Source organism: Zootoca vivipara, chromosome 10, assembly GCF_963506605.1.
Source record: "Zootoca vivipara chromosome 10, rZooViv1.1, whole genome shotgun sequence".
Taxonomy (NCBI): domain Eukaryota; kingdom Metazoa; phylum Chordata; class Lepidosauria; order Squamata; family Lacertidae; genus Zootoca; species Zootoca vivipara.
The window spans coordinates 4,496,725-4,511,896 of record NC_083285.1 but is presented as its reverse complement, the minus strand read 5'-3'; the positions used below and the strand labels follow the sequence as shown (position 1 = coordinate 4,511,896).

The window sequence follows — 15,172 nt, the reverse complement described above, 5'->3', positions numbered from 1 at the left end:
GAAGACAAGAAGACTAGGGCAGGTTTCTAGTTCTCTTTGTACACGGTGGGCTTTTAAAACATTGGGGAATGTTTCAAGATTTCCTTCCCAAATGAGATACAGCAGAGAGTGCACCAAAACATGCCCCATGTCACTGCTCTGATTCCAATCAGCCACACTGGTTATCACTAATGTCCAAAAGTTTTCATTGCCTGGTCTCTGGCAGGGGTTATTGCAGCCTCTCAAAGAAAGAAATCTTGGTCGCAACCTGAATTCAAGAGGGTTCGTCAGAGGCAATATATATGTTTGTGTTTGTCTCAGGCTGCACCTGCTTTGTATCAAAGTGGCTTCATACAAGCATTGTTGGACATTTGGGTGAAGTCGTCGAAGTCCCAATTCCTTCAGAACAGAACTGTGAAAGAAATACTCTGGGGCTATGAAGATCCTTTCTTGAAGAAAATTCCACTTCCAGGAGTTGAAAGGGTTGTTGGTGTCTTCCTTCCGGTACGTATGCGTCCCCAAAGGGAAATAAACCACTTGTCTTGGTGGTGGGGTGCTGGGGGAGAATGGAAAGGCCCTTAGAAATTGGATCTTACAACCAGGCTGGGAAAAAGGAGAGGGTAGGATTGAAGGAGGGGAGTGGAGAATGAAACAACTCAGCTGGGGCTTCCTCGGCTGAGCTTGCTCTTTTTCAGCCTTAAAGTAGCAAACCTGCTCCTTAGGGGCTTGTTCCGCCATTGCTGGGGGCAGCGGCAAAGATTGTCCTTCCACAGGCCACCATGTTGCCTCAGTCCACCCCCGCTGGACTAAACAGTGATCATGTACCCAGCCTGCCCTCTCCAGACCACAATTTCCATCAGCCTCAGCCAGCATTTTGGGAGCTGTAGTCCGGCATGATCTGAAGTCCACCCCATTGGCTAATTCTGATGCAAAAGGAGCAGGTGGCCTAGTTCCATTAGTGCCCACCCTTGAGAAATGAATAGGGTGGTTTTTATTTCTGTGCCATCCCGTTGACTGAGGCTTTACATTGAACATTAGTATTTCAGTATCTTACTTTGGGTTATTTATAATAAAAGATTCAAAATTTTGGTGGTGTCTAACCCATTTTAAATAGATCAGCAATATATCTACTTTTCTTGCCTTCAGTTTTGGCAAATCCATACATAATAATAATAATAATAATAATAATAATAATAATTTTTATACCCCGTCCTCCCCAGTCAAAACCGGGCTCAGGGCAGCTAACACCAATAAAATTACAATAAGACATAAAAGAAAAGAAAACAATTAATTAAAATACAGATTAAAATACAATATTTAAATTTTAAAATGTAGCCTCATTTAAAGTAGTCCATAAATCAAAACCATGAGGGAGGAAAACACAGGGGTCAGACCGAATCCAACCCAAAGGCCAGGCGGAACAGCTCTGTCTTGCAGTCTCTGCGGAAAGATGACAAATCCCGCTGGGCCCTGATCTCCTGTGAAAGAGCGTTCCACCAAGTCGGGGCCAGTACTGAAAAGGCCCTGGCCCTAGTCGAGACCAATCTAATCACCTTATGGCTCGGAATCTCCAGAATGTTGTTATTTGTGGACCTTAAGGTCCTCCGCGGGGCATACCAGGAGAGGCGGTCCCGTAGGTATGAGGTTCCTATGCTATGTCTTCATGCAAAAATGTGCAAGAGATTTAAATTGACTGCTAAGAAGCATGAAATGAGGAATGGTTTACATTTATTTGAACATAGAAAAGAACCCTGGGATTTACCTTCATTATCAAACCTGTTTGTACTGAAAATAGTGTGTTTTCTCTCCCCTCTCAAGTATAATGAGACATTGGATGGCCTTTATAGAATCCACAATGGGAAAAATGACACGAGCAAGACAGCACTCATCGAGAGTTATAAAAACAAAAGGTAATGTATATTACTGGAGGGCCGCAGTCTGGGGATGCCTGATCTAGATCAATAGTACCACTGTATTCTGCGCTGCTCAGACCTCACCTGGAGTACTGTGTCCAGTTCTGGGCACCACAGTTCAAGAAGGATACTGACAAGCTGGAACGTGTCCAGAGGAGGGCAACCAAAATGGTCAAAGGCCTGGAAACGATGCCTTATGAGGAACGGCTTAGGGAGCTGGGTATGTTTAGCCTGGAGAAGAAGAGAAGGTTAAGGGGTGATATGATAGCCATGTTCAAATATATAAAAGAATGTCATATAGAGGAGAGAGAAAGGTTGTTTTCTGCTGCTCCAGAAAAGTGGACATGGAGCAATGGATTCAAACTTCAAGAAAGAAGATTCCACCTAAACATTAGGAAGAACTTCCTGACAGTAAGAGCTGTTCGGCAGTGGAATTTGCTACCAAGGAGTGTGGTGGAGTCTCCTTCTTTGGAGGTCTTTAGGCAGAGGCTTGACAGGCATATGTCAAGAATGCTTTGATGGTGTTTCCTGCTTGGCAGGGGGTTGGACTGGATGGCCCTTGTGGTCTCTTCCAACTCTATGATTCTAGTCCAAATCCCTGCAATGCAGAAATCCTTTGTCCAATGTGGGGCTCAAACCCATTACCCTGAGATTAAGCATCTCATGCTCTACTGACTGAGCTCTCCAACATGCACGACTCCTTTCCATTTAGCTGTGCCTGAGGCATGACACGAGCTGTCCATGCTTGCCATGGTTGACACCTGGCAGTGTAAGCCAGGCTTGCGAATCCTGTAGCAGCCCTAGACTCAGGGAGCTGCATCATTGAACCAGGACTTTGATCGCACAAGAGAATCCTTCTAAAAAGAAAGCCCTGTGGCATGAATCAGTCTCCTATATTAATATAGAAAATTGTACTGTATAGCAAAATGGATCTTTCTCTGAAGTTCTGTCATCATCCCCCTTTTTTCTTTTAAAGCACCCTTCCATACTGGGCCGGAGGTTGTGCTATGATCAACGGCACAGGTAAGTAAGTGTGAGTGGGTGTAAACTACTGAGGACCAATTTCTTACTAAAAATCTTGAGCCAGAGAGCTTAAAAGCACAAGTGTTCTGCATTGTCAGTAAATTTAATGGTTCTTTTATATGGATCTGTCCCAAGTTGCCACCAAGCATATTCCTACATGTCATGCACCTTGCAAAGAAAGACTCTCTGCCCTGCAAATGCATTGTCACATCCATGGGGTTATTTGTGGGCTGCACTGCAGATCTCTGTAGATAGAAGGCAGAGCAGCAGATCTGCCTGTTCCCATAGTTTGCTTGAAAATAAGGCCATAGGAAAACAAGGACACAGGAGTGCTCTTCTACAACTTTGGATTTAGGGGCACAAAAATAGTGTTGGTAGGGCCTTCTCCTGGTGACCAATTTGAGTGCATTGATGAGCACAGAAAACAAACAACCGTATCAGAAGGTGTTTTTTAAATTTGTCAGTTTGTATCCCGCACTTCTGTTTGCATTGTGTTTTTGGTGGAATCTACACACACACAAAAAATGCTGTGAAAATGCTTTATTTTGAGGCGTTTTAAAAATACATTGAATCTTGCACAGCTCACTGTCGCCGTCTAGTGTCGCACTTGTATATTGTACTTTACAACACCTTTACAATGTTTTATTTGCAGCTGTGTAGCTGAGTCCCTAATGTGCTTTAGCTGGCCCTGAGACCCTCTGATGCAGGGCAAGTAGGAAAAATATAACAAATAATATTTAGTAGTACATAAGGCCTTGGGTGAAAGCTTTGAAAGGTCTTTGTGGGCAGGAGCCACTCTGCCAAGAGAATCATTACCTTGCTTGAGCTTGTCTCTTCCTCCCTGTTGTGGCTGCTGCTGTTCTCCTATTACCTGAGGAAATGCACAGCGAATACCGGAGGTTGACGACGTTTATACCTTAGGTGCCTGGCAATGCCTCTTATCCCACCTGCCTCAGCTTTAGGATGTCTTCATGGCGGGGGTGGGGGGTGGGTAGAGACAAATGGAGCAACAAGACAGCTAAGCTAAAAGCGGACAAGTGCCAATAAATAAACTTTCTGAGATTTTACTGCAGCAACATCTCGTGGGAGCTCCTGTATGCTGTGTTTGTCCTTCAGCCATCTGTACTCGCTGTGTGTTCCCTGCAGGCCATGGAAGCCTGTGGGAATTGAAGGAGTGTGTGCTTGTTATTAGTCAATAGAGACAGTCATCCTAATGCCATGGGACAAGCAGCCATAGCTCTGCTATGAAATCAGAGAGAATATTCAGATTTAGATGTGATCAAAAAAAGCTGGTGCTACCTCTGCAGCTCATTTATTTCAACAATCACAAACAGGAACACTACGTGCCCTTGGAATTGGTTCAGAGTACCTCTGACCTAGAGAATGGTAATTGTTCTTACTGTTGGCACTAATTATGAGTTGTCAATCTGCCAGTCGAACAAGAACCCGCAAGTCTAGTTCAATGAGGTAGTAAAGTCCCATTCACTTATAGGAACGAGTCATCTAGGAATGCTTATGAAATTTCTACTTGGCTGAATTCCACCTATTTGGGGTTTCTAAATCACCCAGCCTTAGTTCTTGGATTGGCACCAATAAATTAACCTAGCATTATCAGGTGACATCTGATTCCTTATTCTACTTCGAGATTGTTTTCCTGTAGGTGCGCGCTGGGTCATGATAGTCTTTCCTCCAATTTTGTCGGTGTACATTTGATTTCCCTCCTCAGGACTCAGTCTATTTTCAAGCCACTAAATAGCATCATTGAAAACGCTTGCAAATATGTTGTTGTTGTTTAGTCATTTATTCGTGTCTGACTCTTCGTGACCCCATGGACCAGAGCACGCCAGGCACTCCTGTCTTCCACTGCCTCCCGCAGTTTGGTCAGACTCATGTTGGTGGCTTCAAGAACACTGTCCAACCATCTCGTCCTCTGTCGTCCCCTTCTCCTTGTGCCCTCTATCTTTCCCAACATCAGGGTCTTTTCCAGGGAGTCTTCTCTTCTCATGAGGTGGCCAAAGTATTGGAGCCTCAGCTCCAGGATCTGTCCTTCCAGTGAGCACTCAGGGCTGATTTCCTTCAGAATGGATAGGTTTGATCTTCTTGCAGCCCATGGGACTCTCAAGAGTCTCCTCCAGCACCATAATTCAAAGAAATCAATCATTTGGCAATCAGCCTTCTTTATGGTCCAGCTCTCACTTTCATACATTTCTTGTTCGCCAGAAGCAGCTTAGTCATGCTGGCCACATGACCCAGAAGCTGTACGCCAGCTCCCTCGGCCAGTAAAGCGAGATGAGTGCTGCAACCCCAGAGTCGTTCGCGACTGGACCTAATGGTCAGGGGTTCCTTTACCTTTATGCTGATATTTAAACCAGAGGTAGTCAAGGTAACCTTCAGATGTTGTGGATCACAACCTCCATCATGTGTGTTGTGCAAACCTGAGTGCAAGCTGGTAATTTATATGCCATTTCTCATTTTATTTGCAGATGGGGCTTCCTTTCCCCCTTTCGTCCAAAAGAGTGCAAGACTTAATTTATTTTCTTCTGATATTTGCAGGTAAAGAGCATCATAAAGTCCTTTTCTATACTTGAGTTAGGAAGGATCTAATGATTAAAAGTTGTTGTTTTATTTAAAAAAATCTGGCTTATAGTCAGCCTGGGGTAATGTTGAAGAGAACCAACAACATTGATCTGACAAAGCTTCTGGATTGTTTGGGCCAAATTTGGGCATCACATGAGAGATCAATGACCAAATTCTTCCACATTTTTTTTAAGTTTAAAGGCAGGCACAGAATGCCCCAAACCACACAACTACAGTGCTGTTTGCCAATAAAAACCCTCCCCCAAAGTTACTATTTACCCATATGGAAATCTAGTGTGTTAACTCCTCTGGTACCATTCTTTTCACCAGTTACTTTTTATGGCAGCCCATCAAATTTTTGGTCCCACTGTATCAAAAACTGCTGTGAGGTAATACTACAGAAGCAATATTTCTTTGGGCCTTCCCAGGAGGAAGATCATCCATAAGGGTTGCAAATTCAAATTAGATCTTCAAATGTGTTTAGGCTTGTTTTGGTCACCTCATGCGTTTGGAGGTGTTGGAAACACAACGAAAGTTATGGGCACAGCTTGAAAATAATGGGCAGGTTGAAATCTCTGGGTCGTATTTTAATTTTGCAGATAGCCACCAAATGTATGGGAAGTATATGGATAGCAGATTAGGATCATAGAAATTATGAAATATGTATGTTTGCTCTTAAATTAAGGTGCCACCTCCCTGTCCCATTTCCTATCCAGATCCATCTACAGCAACTTTGACAGTGAACAAACTGTGAAGGACATTCCACTCTATCGCTTCATTGTCCCTCCAGGTGCTTTTGCGTCTCCTCTTGTCAATCCTGACAACATCTGCTTCTGCACAGAGAAAGAGATATCCCAGAATTGCACCTTAGCTGGGGCACTGGACATCAGTTCTTGCAAACAAGGTATCTGCCTGCATTTTGAGATGAGCAAGCTACTGGAGTGGTTAATATAGAGCTTTGGAGCTCCGGACAATACATACCTACCAAGTTCCTGTGGGAGAAATAAGGGACCGGACCGGAAGTAGCAGACCGGAAGTGCTGCTGCCGCCATTTTGGAACTGGGCGGAGCATGCTCAGAAGCGACTTTTGATGCTGCTTTGCCCAGTTCCAAAATGGCCACCGCACCAGAAGTCGCATTGCAGCCATTTTGGAACTGGGCAGAGCTGCATCAAAAGTCGCTTCTGAGCATGCTCCGCCCAGTTCCAAAATGGCTGCCACGCCAGAATAAACTGGGGGGAAAAAATCCGTTTTTTTCAGCTGAGAACAGCTAGAAAAACGGGGGTTTCCCGGGGAATACGGGAGACTTGGCAGCTATGGGACAATATGAACTTGGGAAGTGGTCCTGCCATAGGCTGTGCCCTCTGCTGTCCAACTAACAGCTCTCGGTGAGAATGGAGACACCAGGGGCAAGGCTCTGTATAGGGTCCAAATTATGTTACTTGCATTGAGGTCTCATTGATTTCATTGGAGCTTAAGTCATGTCTTAAGGTGTCCTATTAGATTTCAAAAGGGAACCAAGAGCTCTTTCTCTACAGCAATACTGCTAAAATGGAGTTGATCTAATCTATTAAGGGCTGCATCTGAACTCACTTGAGAGGGTACATTGTGATTGAGGCTTTATAATGTAAAGCTGAGGAAAATTCAACAATGGGGTAGATTGAAAAAAAGAGAACTGAAATACTTGTGAGAGTTTTGTTTTTGTTTTTTTAAATGCAACAGATTTCATTCGCTGTACACAAACTTTCAATACTTCAAATGTACACACATTCATACGTCTACATATAGGTGTGTGCATGTGTACAGGGAACAGAATTCCACATTGTAAAAATTTTGCTTGTTAAACCACAGAGCCTAGGGCTTGCTGTCAGAAGGTTGGTGGTTCACATCCCCGCGATGGGGTGAGCTCCCGTTGTTCGGTGCCTGCTCCTGCCAACCTAGCAGTTCGAAAGCACATCAAAGTGCAAGTAGATAAATAGGTACCGCTCTGGCGGGATGGTAAACGGCGTTTCCATGCGTTGCTCTGGTTCACCAGAAGTGGCTTAGTCATGCTGGCCACATTGACCCCACATTGACCCGGAAGCTATACGCCGGCTCCCTCGGCAGTAAAGCGAGATGAGCGCCGCAACCCCAGAGTCGTCCGCGACTGGACCTAATGGTCAGGGGTCCTTTTACTTTTACCTTACAACATCTTGTACAACATTACTCATAAGAATTGCAGGTGTGCCTGGACTCCCACTGGAGAAAGGGTGAGATGAAAATGAAATAATTTGCAAAGTCTTTTTTTTTTTTTATGTTAAGCCATGTTAGCATACTGTCCTATACTGGCACTATACATTCAAAACTTATATCTGATCGTGTGGCAAAACAGACCTGAATTGTGGTTGCATATCAAAGGTTTATTATCTGTGGTTGCATCATGTTTATTTACAGCAGGGGTCTCCAAACTTACAGCGCTTCGGGCCGGTGCCTGCAGCGCCGATCGCGCAGCAGGCCGGAGGGCATTGGAGTGCACTATTTCTGGCGCACTTCCGGGTCGCAGGAGCACCAGAAATAGCTTGTGCGCATGCGCTCGGGTCTCCTCCGACCCGGAAGTGCACCGGAAATGACGCTTGTGCATGCGTGCAAGCTATTTCCAGTGTTCTAGAACCTGGAAGTGGGCAGCTGCGCCACTCCGGTAAGAGCAGGCAGCGGCAGCGGGGGTCGCTGCGGGCTGGATAGCTGCGTCCTTCAGGCCATTTCTGGCCTGCGGGCCATAGTCTGGGGGTGCCTGATTTACAGTATAAATTAATGTACGTCTAAATTGTCACTGTTGCACAATGCAATGTCTTGTGTAATTTAAGTAGATGTCATTATATTTGCCTCAAATGTTAGCATTGTGAGTCCAAAATCCTTTTCCAACTCGGTTTTTAAAAATGAGAATAACTGAAGAACTTTTGCCTTTTCTTTCCCCACTACCAGCATACCTTTGATTCCCCCTCCACCTCTTACCCAATTAAGCTGACCACGCTGGTACTCTGGCAGCTGCAAGCATGAAGAAAATGGCCTTCAGTTCCATTCTGAGCCCCTGGCATGCTGCTGCATAGTGTGCTGGTTGGTGGTGGCCCCTGGAACAGATGTAGTTTTCCCCATATAGGCTGAGTAGCATGGTTTTTAGCATGCTGGGTGCTAGAAAGAGAAGGGAGAAAGTAATCTTGCTTGCTTACTGCCATGGGATTGTACTGATGTTTTTTTTTTTCTCCTCTTCCTCCGCAGGAAAACCTGTATATGTTACACTCCCCCACTTCCTCCATGCAAGTGAAGAAATTTCTCAAGGCGTTGAAGGCATGAACCCAAATCCACATGAGCATATGACCTTTTTGGATGTAGAGCCAGTAAGTAATCACACTGTACCCTTTCGCTCTCTCCCCCTCCCTACCTCTTCTTAAGTGGTTGAGTTCTGTCATTTAGAGAAACTAGGACAGGCACCCCCAAACTGCGGCCCTCCAGATGTTTTGGCCCACAACTCCCATGATCCCTAGCTAACAGGACCAGTGGCCAGGGATGATGGGAATTGTAGTCCAAAACATCTGGGGGGCCGAAGTTTGGGGATGCTTGAACTAGGATTTGGCTTGCAGTAGAGCTCAGACTGATATCCTTTAAATGCATAACTTAAACAAAACTTGTAAGGGACCCAGGTGGCGCTGTGGGATAAACCACAGAGTCTAGGACTTGCCGATCAGAAGGTTGGCGGTTCGAATCCCTGCAACGGGGTGAGCTCCCGTTGCTCGGTCCCAGCTCCTGCCCATCTAGCCGTTTGAAAGCATATCAAAGTGCAAGTAGATAAATAGGGACCGCTCCGGCGGGAAGGTAAATGGCGTTTCCGTGCGCTGCTCTGGTTCGCCAGAAGCAGCTTTGTCATGCTGGCCACATGACCCGGAAGCTGTCTGCGAACAAACGCTGGCTCCCTCGGCCTATAGAGCGAGATGAGCACTGCAACCCCAGAGTCGGACATGACTGGACCTGATGGTCAGGCCCCCCCTTTACCTTTACCTAAACATAACTTACAGGTAGCCCCCAAAAGGGGGTGAGGTGGGATCCTAGCATCTTCTGCCTTGTCACACAGGATCTTGGCACCAGCGCTCGGATGCAGTGATAGCCTGTAACTTATGGATACTGCATGTGATCTTGGGATTAACTTTTGGGGTTCGTGAAAGAGTGGCCTTGGGAAAAGCTCCCTGAGGGACCTGTTGTTGTCAGGCGTTTCTGAAGTTGGGCAGTTTGCTCCAGACTTTTAGCAGCCAGCCATGTGAGACGAGGGAGAATGATTCTCCACTCTTGGCAGAGGTCTCTCCTGCCTCCCCCACCCCATTTCTTGATATCAAGGAACACAGGAAGCTGCTTTAGACCAAGTGAGACATCTCGCTCAGTCCTGACTACACCGACTGTGTGTACCTCTCCATGGTTTCAGATGTGGAATATTTCGAGCCCTAACTGGCTGTGCCAGAGATTGAATCTGCACACAAAGTCCTTCCCATATTGAACAAAAGCCTCATACAAATCTTAAAGGGAAATGTCTTAAAATTGGCTGGCATCACTTTAGGGCTGTGACTTAATTTTGCACTGTGGGCTCCTCTTGTGTGGGGTGAACAAGCCCTGCAAGCTGGATCAGGCACGGCAACCCTCCTCCCTGTCACAGCATGTCCAGGCCAGCAATGCAGAGGGGATGGGGAATTCACTGCCTGTGTTCCCCCACCTAGCACTGAGAGAGCCAGTGTGGTGTGGTGGTTAAGAGCGGTAGACTCCTAATCTGGGGAACCGGGTTTGCTTCCCCGCTCCTCCACATGCAGCTGCTGGGTGACCTTGGCTAGTCACACTTCTCTGAAGTCTCTCAGCCCCGCTCACCTCACAGAGTGTTTGTTGTGGAGGAGGAAGGGAAAGGAGAATGTTAGCCACTTTGAGACTCCTTTGGGTAGTGATAAAGTGGGATATCAAATCCAAACTCTTCTAGCACTGCACAGGGGCATGTGTGTGTGGGGGAAGCAGGTGAGTGCAGGTTTGGGTGTATTTAGCCCTTGGAGGTTTGAATATAACACTCAGGTCAAAGAAGGAGCTAGCTACCCTGATGTAACCCATGTGGAATGATGATAAATGCCTGTTCAAGGTGCTGCAGCTAGGAATTCACCCTTCCCGAAAGAGAAAGCGGACGAAAATTATTCATTGCTCTTCTCCAGATTTTTGCAATACAGTTCTCTCTATTGTCTACAGAAATGCATGTACAGTACGACAGTTAAGCCTGCATATCAATGCATACCGGTATATTGTCAAAAAACATCTTAAGGATGCATTATAGTAGGGGAAATTGCATACAAACATGTATATTAGGAGAAATTTGCACATAAATGCTGACAAATGTTCATGAGAGTTTCAAAATGCTGTGGGAATGTGAAAAACCAGACCTAAGATTGGAAAAATGAGCAACTAGGAAAATCTGAAATTGCAGGGGTGCTGTGATTGCCAATCTCTAGCTGCAGCTAAAGTAACAAGATAAATCATGTAGCTTTGGCCATTTCCTGTTCAACTACTCTTTAATAGGAAATGCCCTAATTTTGAATCCAAATAAACACCCAGGTGGCGCTGTGGGTTAAACCACTGAGCCTAGGGCTTGCTGATCAGAAGGTCGGCGGTTCGAATCCCTGTGACGGGGTGAGCTCCCGTTGCTTGGTCCCAGCTCCTGCCAACCTAGCAGTTCGAAAGCACAGCGAGAAGGTAAACGGCGTTTCCATGTGCTGCTCTGGTTTGCCAGAAGCGGCTTTGTCATGCTGGCCACATGACCTGGAAGCTGTATGCCGGCTCCCTCGGCCAATAATGCGAGATGAGCGCGCAACCCCAGTGTCGGTCTCGACTGGACCTAATGGTCAGGGGTCCCTTTACCTTTACCTTTACTGTATTTTAATGCTGCTAATCACTAGTGCCCCCCCCTCCAGCATCAATTGTTCATGGCACTTCATATTTATTTGTGTTGTGTTTTTAAGACCACAGGCTTTACACTACAGTTTGCCAAAAGACTGCAAATCAATTTGTTGGTGAGGCCTACTACAAAAATTACGTAAGTTGCTGTTTTAATTGAATTAAAAAGTAGTGCATGTGCTTCTCTGTAAATTCTCAGTGTTGGGTTTGTAAGTCCCTCTACATACTTGAACCTGATCATTTTCAGGGTTGGACACTTTGTTCCTCAACATGTTATGGATACAGTAGAAATTATCACTCATTGTATGTCTGGACAGTTAATTCCAATATGTAGCGTGACATAACTGGACCCAACTGGACCCTGCAATCTAAGGTAGAGTTTAGATGACAAGGAAAAAGACAGAAGTTTCATGGTACTTGGCTCCTTTCTGAAGAATACACAGAGTTGAAGTCAATATTATTGGCTTGAATCGGAATGGAGAGAAATCAGATGCAGTTTTCAGTTAAAGCCGATTTGCTGAAGTTGCCCTTTCTGAAGCAATACACAAACCAAAGCACGTCCATCTTGTGATGGCAGCAGGGGCTGATGGGAGTTGGAGTCCAGCAACATCTGTAGGGCACTCGATTGGCTCCTGCTGCTTTAGGTTTTCTGCTGAAGATGAAACTTTGGAAAGAACTTCTATTCCTGGCTTGACGCAACATCATTTTGAGGAAAACCAAAGGAAAAGGTTTTAACTTGGTGGAAAATGTGAGGAAATTTGTGACAAGTCATATAGTTTTTTTCTTCCATGCTACCTTGAAGAATATTTAGGTCTATTCTTAGGACAGCACACATGACAATATTGTCTAAAATGCAATAGGAAATACAGATCATTCTCTTTAGTCGTCCATACTGGGCTGGTTCCAATGATCATAGCTATATATGTATGCAAATAATTTAATAATTTGGTTTATTAGAGAGACGAATCAGTCTTTTGCTCCTCCCTTCGCAGCACAATCAATCAAACTAAGAAACCTCTGGAACCATATTCTCCTCTTCTATCCAAAACAGGGAACTATGGTTACCAGCCTCAGACACTAAAGTTACGAGTTTTTACGGTTTGATGGCTCATGCTGTGAAAAGGGTATGTGTGTGGGCTTTTAATTATTATTAAATACTGCTTCATAAGATGTGATCATCTGAACATATCAGAACGTATGTAGTTCTTCGTAGGTTTATTCCTGTTGAACATGTAGGTTTATTCCTGTTGAACATAAATGCTATGCTGACTTATGGATCTTTGCCTACTTTTTCATTCCAATTATATTGTCATATGTTTTATTGCAGCGCCTTAAAACAGATCAAGCTGCCATTTCTCTTTCCTATTTTGTGGCTGAATGAGGTAAATTCTGTTTGTTGTTCTTCTCTGTTGCTCTTCATCAGTTATATAAGTACTGTTGTAACTAGCTATTCCCACCCCTACCCCTTTAAAAATGTTGGCTAAAATTTGAAGACTTCCTTTCTATCACAGTTAATCTATATATTATGTTTGTTTTGTCCTACTTCTTTGACACTCTCTTGTGTTTCTCTCTGAGTAAAGCCTCTTCCCAAAATTCTTTCTACTGCTTCTTCTGGTTAGACTTGCTTGCAATATGGCTGGATATATGGGGAAATAAGTCTTGAGTCGTCACCTTCAAGTGTCTTCTGTGGCTGCCTTGGGAAACCTCTGTTGCTTCCCAAATGGAAGATGTGCCTTGCAAACTTCACTGCATGAGAAATGCCTAAAAGCAGGCATGGACAAACTTGGCCCTCCAGATGTTTTGGGACTACCACTCCCATCACCCCTAGGTAACAGGACCAGTGGTCAGGGATGATGGGAATTGTAATCCCAAAACATCTGGAGGGCCAAGTTTGGCCATGTCTGGCCTAAAGTAATCCCTGCTCCACTCCAACCTGCCATATCACAGCACCATTGGGCGAACTGAAGTGGCATAATCTTGGATGGTGTCCCTTCACTTCAGGGGCACATCTTTTTTGAACGCTTTGTGTTGTAAACCAGCTACCCTATTAGAGACGTTTACCACAGCCTTCTCCTCTGTGTTTGGCTACCCCAGCTGTCCGTCTGCCTGTCTTATCTTTCTGGTCCCCTTCAGAAATTGCTGAACTACATGATCCTTAACCCTTGACCATAATAGCTGGAAGTCCCAAAAGCACCTGAAGGCCACCACATTGGCTAACGCTGCTGTAGAGCACCTGGGTTCCCATGATGTGGCCTTAAGGCCATCAGTTAGTTGACTAAGCAGGTGTGAGTCTGGGCCAATGCCCAGATGGGAGATCCCCTGGAAACCACATTCCCAAAGGAATAATTCAATCAAGAAGATAGATAAATGTGACACTATGGTTCCCTCCCCCTGCACTGCTCTATGCGCAGCATGTGTTGGTGAAACATTTTGAACAATGTATGGATAACCACTTAAGTCCTTGACTCTCTTCTTGCACTGGTGGTGCCATCCCGGGTAGGGAATCTCCAACACGTGAGTCTATATAGGCCCACTAAGCCTCCCCAGTTGTCCTGCAATGCTGTATTCACTGAGCCAAACCCACCTGCCCTACATGATGCCAGGTGTGGGGCAGGTAAAAACCTGAGGGCCACAAGCAGGTTTGCAGGCCTTAGGTAGCATTTTGAAAGGGGCTTCCTAAGATGTGACAATCAGCTGATTGTTGTTCCTCCCCCTCCTTTCACCATTCCATTTATTATTATTATTATTATTATTTATTATTATTATTATTATTATTATTATTATTATTATTATTCAATGTGGAATCAGGGATGTATGCAGGTTCCTTTTCATAGATCCAAGATGGAAATAACTTGACATGGCAGTTCCCCCATTCAAATATAACATGGGGGGGGGAGGGAACTGCTTGTGGACTTCTGTGTGGCATAATGTTGCTCTTGGTCTCCCTCTTCTTCCTCCAGACGGCCATTATTGATGATAAGAAAGCTGAGTTTTTCCGAGGGAAAGTGACCAACAAGATCAAGCTTCTACATCTGTTGGAAGCTGTGCTCATCATTGCTGGCAGCGTGATGTTCCTCGGATTCCTCGTCTCGTTCTTAGTATGCCGAGCACAGAAATCAAAATAAGTAAGGAAACAGGACCGTGGCAGGGTTTTCTTTGACGATTATTTCTGTGATTCTTTAGTTCAAATAATAACAGCACTTGGGCACCCACAGCTCTGTGTGTATGAGACCATTTTGCACATGTCGAAGGCAAGGCTTGGGAAAAAGATGGATTGATTGTTATCAAGCAAATCTATACCTTGGCTGAACATTAAACGTGCTGCTACTCTGATCCCAGACACCGGGTGGTATATCCAATGAAACTGTACTGTCAATAGTAGATAGCTTTTTAGAAGGAATGTACACAGATGGTGCTCAGAAATGAAACTGCCAGAGGCCTCTTGGGCTGCCAATATCCTTATGCAGTGGCTTAAGGCTTAGCGTGTGTCTTCGCACAATCCTCTTAAGTTTAAGATTTAAATAAGCATACATTTTTTAAAAAATCATAATGCAAGAAAAAACATTTTTACCAGCGAATTCAAATTTGCTGCAGTTTTCCAGTGAGTTTACGTTAATGGGAAGCTGGAAAACTGAAGCAAATTTGGATTTGCTGGTAAAAATCACACGTTTTGCCTCCACATATATCGGTTGCTTCCAAACCTACCCCTCTCTTGCCCTCACCACTCCTTTCG

The 15,172-nt window shown here is 44.8% G+C and overlaps 1 protein-coding gene across 5 annotated transcripts in view; it reads left to right on the top strand.

Moving 5' to 3' along the window:
* Positions 1-14,954, top strand: part of CD36 (CD36 molecule) — a 68,975-nt gene extending 54,021 nt beyond the window's left edge. For all 5 annotated transcript variants that reach the window (XM_035127242.2, XM_035127241.2, XM_035127239.2 and 2 more), the window contains exons 5-13: positions 301-483; positions 1,798-1,889; positions 2,869-2,915; positions 5,399-5,468; positions 6,209-6,396; positions 8,746-8,864; positions 11,505-11,578; positions 12,767-12,821; positions 14,400-14,954. In XM_035127242.2, the coding sequence (XP_034983133.2) occupies positions 301-483; positions 1,798-1,889; positions 2,869-2,915; positions 5,399-5,468; positions 6,209-6,396; positions 8,746-8,864; positions 11,505-11,578; positions 12,767-12,821; positions 14,400-14,564 (993 nt within the window). In that variant the 3' untranslated portion in view covers positions 14,565-14,954. The remainder of the gene's footprint in view (positions 1-300; positions 484-1,797; positions 1,890-2,868; positions 2,916-5,398; positions 5,469-6,208; positions 6,397-8,745; positions 8,865-11,504; positions 11,579-12,766; positions 12,822-14,399) is intronic.
* The last annotated feature ends 218 nt before the right edge of the window (positions 14,955-15,172 follow it).